General features: G+C 66.9%; 3 protein-coding genes across 3 annotated transcripts in view; 2 read left to right on the forward strand and 1 right to left on the reverse strand.

The window, feature by feature from the left end:
- CHLNCDRAFT_137716 (hypothetical protein) overlaps positions 1-452 on the reverse strand; it is a gene marked incomplete at both ends in the record, with an annotated part of 5,797 nt that extends 5,345 nt beyond the window's left edge. The window contains one exon of the mRNA XM_005851364.1: positions 96-452. Within this exon, the coding sequence (XP_005851426.1) occupies positions 96-452 (357 nt within the window). The remainder of the gene's footprint in view (positions 1-95) is intronic.
- A 400-nt stretch (positions 453-852) lies between these two features.
- On the forward strand, positions 853-4,066 carry CHLNCDRAFT_137717 (hypothetical protein; the record flags this gene model as incomplete). Its single annotated transcript, XM_005851067.1, has 8 exons — positions 853-867; positions 1,027-1,158; positions 1,318-1,395; positions 1,523-1,648; positions 1,853-2,019; positions 2,210-2,318; positions 2,784-2,912; positions 3,080-4,066. 8 exons carry the CDS (start codon positions 853-855, stop codon positions 4,064-4,066), a joined length of 1,743 nt encoding a protein of 580 aa, XP_005851129.1.
- Positions 4,067-4,330: 264 nt separating this feature from the next.
- Positions 4,331-4,995, forward strand: part of CHLNCDRAFT_137718 (hypothetical protein) — a gene marked incomplete at both ends in the record, with an annotated part of 5,725 nt that continues 5,060 nt past the window's right edge. The window contains 2 exons of the mRNA XM_005851068.1: positions 4,331-4,708; positions 4,914-4,961. Of these exons, the coding sequence (XP_005851130.1) occupies positions 4,331-4,708; positions 4,914-4,961 (426 nt within the window). The remainder of the gene's footprint in view (positions 4,709-4,913; positions 4,962-4,995) is intronic.

The following is a 4,995-nucleotide window of genomic DNA, read 5'->3' on the forward strand; positions in this document are numbered from 1 at the left end:
TCCGGTTGCTGCCTGATGCAGAGCACTCTCCAGTTGGTCTGGCGGCATCATTGCACCCCTTGTATCACTCACNATGTGTGTACAGNCTTCTCCACACCGCTGAAGCCAGTCGCCCGCTCGTGGTGCTCCTTGATCACTCGGGGCAGCTCCTCGAGCGGCACCACGGGGCACCACCGCCACTCTCCGCTGCGCTTGACGCAGCGGCACAGGATGTCCTGACCGCCAGCGCCCTTCAGCACCTGGAAGAACTGCAGCACCTTCTTGCTGTAGTTCTTGGCGCCGCCCTGCACTGCCGCCCCCCCTCCCGCACCCCGCCGCCGCCGGCCTGAGGGCGCCTGCTGGTCGCCCTGCTTGATCCGGATGATGCCCTCTACATCTGACTTAGTGAGAAACACATTCTTGGCGCCGTTTTGGCGCCGTTCTAAGGCATAAAGGATGACAGGTTGGTTCATAATTTTAAATTTGCGGCAGCTGCGGGGTGCGGGAGGGGAGAAATAGAAGCCTTAGAGACTCTGAAAGGCGAAGGAAAGGGAGGGATCGCGGGAGAGAGCGTGCCTGATGAGCCAGACGAATCGGGGGAGGTGCCACATCAGCGGGCAACACATGCACTGAAGGGGCTCTCCTGGTATGCTTGCAGACGGCTGGCCGCTTCTGATGATGGCGTCCAGCAGGGAGTCATATGGGAGCTGCAAAGCCTTGCAAAGTGGCTTGGGGGCAGCCGCCACGGGGGCAGGCAGCACGCAGCAGGAGATTGCTGGTTTCGTTGCCTCTAACCCAAGCTTGCCCTGTCCTGGCATCTCCAGATCTGACAGTGGAGCCCCAGCGGCAGACCTTACTGCAGTTTGGTGCCCCATGAGGCACCTGACGGTGTTTGCCAGACGGCTGGCGGCAGCAGCAGCCAGCCGCACGGCAGCAGGAGCCGCCGCCCCAATTGCCGGCCAGCCATGTGCCGCGACTGGCTGGTTGACTGGCCGCACGCTCGCCGCCGCTGCCGCTGGCGGTCTGGCAGCGGCTGCCTGCACGCAGTGGAGCCTGGCAGACTCGCCGCAGCAGCAGACGCAAGCGCAGCAGGCAGACGACAGCAGCTGCCCGGACTGTGCCAGCGACATCCAGCTTGAGGATCAGCCGGTGGCCATCAGCAACAGTGCCACCGCCCAGGTGGGGCCCGCCGTCGGGTGCCAGCAACATATGTCCAAAGAAACGCCCATGCTGCAACTCCAGGCCAGTCTGGTTCCATCGCCACGCCTTTAAGCCGACTCACGAACAGGCGCAACCACCGGCCCGCCTGCCCGTCCTGCTCTTGCCTTTGCCCCGCAGTGGCGCGTGTTTACTGACATGGGGCGGGAGCTGGTGCAGCAGGGGCGGCACGGCGAGGCGGAGCGCTGCTTCAAAAAGGTTGGTTGGTGGTGGGGGGGCTCTGCAAGAGGGACGGCCGCCGCTAGCGCTAGCGCTGCTGCCCGCCATCCACCTAGTCGCATCCATGCTGCAACCTGGCACGCCTCCTTGTCTCCCCTTACTTCAGGCTGTGGAGATGGCGCGCGAGGGGTTTGGCGAGGAGGACCCACACATGGCCTCCGCCTGCAACAACCTGGCCGAGTTTTACCGGCTGCGCAGGCGGTACGACGAGGCCGAGCCGCTGTACAAGCAGGTGGGCCGCTGCGCAGTGCTGCTTCAAAGGGGCTGGAGCATCGCCGCCGGGTGTGGCGTTCAGCGCTGCCTGCTGCCTGATTCACATCCGACACACACACACATCCACACACACACAGACCACCACCACCACCGCATCCAGCAACCAGCCGAGCCGCACCCGACCACCTGCCCTGCCATGCCTCCCTCCACGCCGCCGCCACAGGCTCTCCAGATCCTGACCAAGGCTTACGGCCTGCACGACGCACGGGTCGCCTTTGCCCTGCATAACCTGGGCGGCTTCCACCTGGCCCGCCGCCAGCTGGAGCAGGCGGCCGAGTGCTACGAGCAGGCGCTGCGCTTGAAGCTGGAGGTTCTGGGCACGGGGCACAGGTGCGGGGGGCCATCTGTATATCAGGGCTGGGTGGGGTGACTGGGGCGGCTGGGCGCAGGTTAAGGCGGCGCCGGCTTAGGTTTGGCACTGGCAACTCCTTTGCATGCTTGCCAACCCACGCATGCTACGCGACGCTGCCTCCCTGCTCTGCGCCCATCCGGTCTCCCGCTCTGCCCCCTGCCCCCGCAGCGAGACCAGCAACACGATGTTCCACCTGGCGCAGGTGCGGTGGCAGCAGGGGGAGGGGCGGCAGGCCATCCAGCTGATGCAGGACTCGCTGGAGATCATGGAGGCGCAGGTGTGCGCTGTGTGGGCTGTGTGCGCTGTGTGGTGTGCTGTGTGTGCATGTAGTGTGTGTGAATATCACAGTGTTATTGTTTTTGTTTTGGGTGTGCGGTTGTCCATGTGTGGAGGGTGAGGGCGGGGCGCGGCTGCTGCTGCATCTGCCTGCTGCTGCTGGGGATGAGATGGCAGCTGCCTGCGTGCTCAGCCGTGCCGGCCCCGCACAGGTAGGGCCCCAGCCCTTCCCACATGGCTGAGGGCCCGTTCACATGCGGGGCAGAGCAAGCCACCTGCCGCGAGTAATACCCCGGGCGCCGCACCCGCATGGGCGGCCCGGGATGCCCTCCCGGCACACTCCCCGCGCTGGCGCACGCCCTTCTGTGCGCTGCCTGCCATACAGCGGTCAGGACCGTTTCTTTGGCCACGCGGATGCCGACGCCTGCCCACATGCTTGGGCTGCTGCCGCTGGCGTGGCATGCAGGGCGTGGGGGCCACCCCCGGCTGCGTGCGGCGGCGCGGGCGGCTGGCCGAGATGCTGCTGGAGGCGGGGCGGGCCGAGGAGGCGGAGCGCCTGCTGCGCAGCATCCTCTCTTATGTGGAGTCCACGCAGGTGGGGCTGGGCCTGTTGTCATTCATGTGTGGGTGTGGGTGTGGGTGGGTGGGTGTGGTGGGCGAGAAGCGCAGCATTGCCAGTTCACGCCAGCTGCTATGCTCGCCCGCCGCTGGCTACCCGCCCCCCCCCAAAAAGCCTCCTTCTGTTACCCCGCTCCCCCGCAGGGCCTGGAGCACGGCAACTACGCCGCCGCAGCAGAGAACCTGGCGGCGGCGCTGCAGCGGCGGGGGCAGTGGGACGAGGCGCGCGGCCTGATGCACCGCGCCCTGGAGGCACGCACGACGCACGTGGGGGCACGCCACCCCGTGGTCGCCGTCACGCTGCGCAAGCTTGCCGAGCTGGAGCTGGCGGCGGCAGCGGCAGAGGAGGCGACGGCCGCGTCCACGGCTGCCGGCGCGACCACGTCGGGGGGGCCTGCAGCTGGCAGCGCAGCGAGCAGCACAGCAGCGGCGGCAGGGGCTGGTGCTGGCGGGGGCGCTGCCAGCGCCAGCGCCAGCGGGGGTGTGGCGCTCAAGGAGCGGGAGGTGCAGGAGGCGGTGGCCATTTCTCAGGAGGCGGTGAGCATAGCTCAGCAGGCATATCAGGAGTCGCTGGACTGGGAGCGGCGCAGGGGCCAACCCGAGGCCGGCGGCGGCCTGCTGGGCTGGCTGCGCCCCTCCAAGCCGCAGCTCAGCGCGCTGCGGCGCCCGCAGCGGCCAGATGCAGCGGCGCTGGAGGCGGCGCAGTGCCTGCAGACGCTGGGGCAGGCGCACGCTGCGGCGCGGCAGCCCGCGGCGGCAGCGAGCGACCTGGAGGAGGCGTTGCAGCTGCTGGCTGATGCCTTCCCCCACGGTGGCAGCAAAGCGCAGCAGGAGCAGGAGCAGGAGCAGCAGGAAGTTGCCGCGGCAGATGAGGCCGGCGACGGTGGCAGCAACGGTCGGGCAGGGGAGGAGGAGGCAGGCACCGAGCCTGGTGACGGCACTAGCGCTGTCGCCGTCATCGGCGCGCGGGAGCAGGCGCGGGCGGCGCGAGTAGACAAGGCACGGCACGAGCTGGCCTGCGGGTTGCTGGCAGAGCTGCTGGCGCTGGCCCAGCCGGCAGCAGGCGGCGGCGGTGCACCCGACCCGCAGCATGTGCAGCGGCGCTTTGCCCAGGAGGGCTGCTCCGGCTGAGGGGTTTGCTTGATGTTGATGCTGAGTGTATTCAGGGCGGTCCCTGTAGGGAATTTCGACAGGACAGGAGTGTACTGGTTGCGTTGCATTCCCTCGACTTTCCACCAGCTCATGTGTTGCCCGCTGATGTGGCACCTCCCCCGATTCGTCTGGCTCATCAGGCACGCTCTCTCCCGCGATCCCTCCCTTTCCTTCGCCTTTCAGAGTCTCTAAGGCTTCTATTTCTCCCCTCCCGCACCCCGCAGCTGCCGCAAATTTAAAATTATGAACCAACCTGTCATCCTTTATGCCTTAGAACGGCGCCAAAACGGCGCCAAGAATGTGTTTCTCACTAAGTCAGATGTAGAGGGCATCATCCGGATCAAGCAGGGCGACCAGCAGGCGCCCTCAGGCCGGCGGCGGCGGGGTGCGGGAGGGGGGGCGGCAGTGCAGGGCGGCGCCAAGAACTACAGCAAGAAGGTGCTGCAGTTCTTCCAGGTGCTGAAGGGCGCTGGCGGTCAGGACATCCTGTGCCGCTGCGTCAAGCGCAGCGGAGAGTGGCGGTGGTGCCCCGTGGTGCCGCTCGAGGAGCTGCCCCGAGTGATCAAGGAGCACCACGAGCGGGCGACTGGCTTCAGCGGTGTGGAGAAGCTGTACACACATGTGAGTGATACAAGGGGTGCAATGATGCCGCCAGACCAACTGGAGAGTGCTCTGCATCAGGCAGCAACCGGATGCATCGCAGCAAGCACGGGGGGTGCGGCACGGCCAAGGTGGCGCTGCCCTCCTCTCCATCTATCCCTCCTTCCCTCCCTCACGCCGCGCACTCCCCTGGTCCTCCTTTGCTGCTCTGCTGCCTTTCCTGCAGCTGGCCTACAACGCACCCACCGAGCTGGCAGCTGGTGCTGACGGCAAGGTGCCTCTTCCTCTACGGCCTGGGAGGGGTTTGA

Source organism: Chlorella variabilis (genome assembly GCF_000147415.1).
Source record: "Chlorella variabilis unplaced genomic scaffold CHLNCscaffold_2, whole genome shotgun sequence".
NCBI lineage: Eukaryota > Viridiplantae > Chlorophyta > Trebouxiophyceae > Chlorellales > Chlorellaceae > Chlorella > Chlorella variabilis.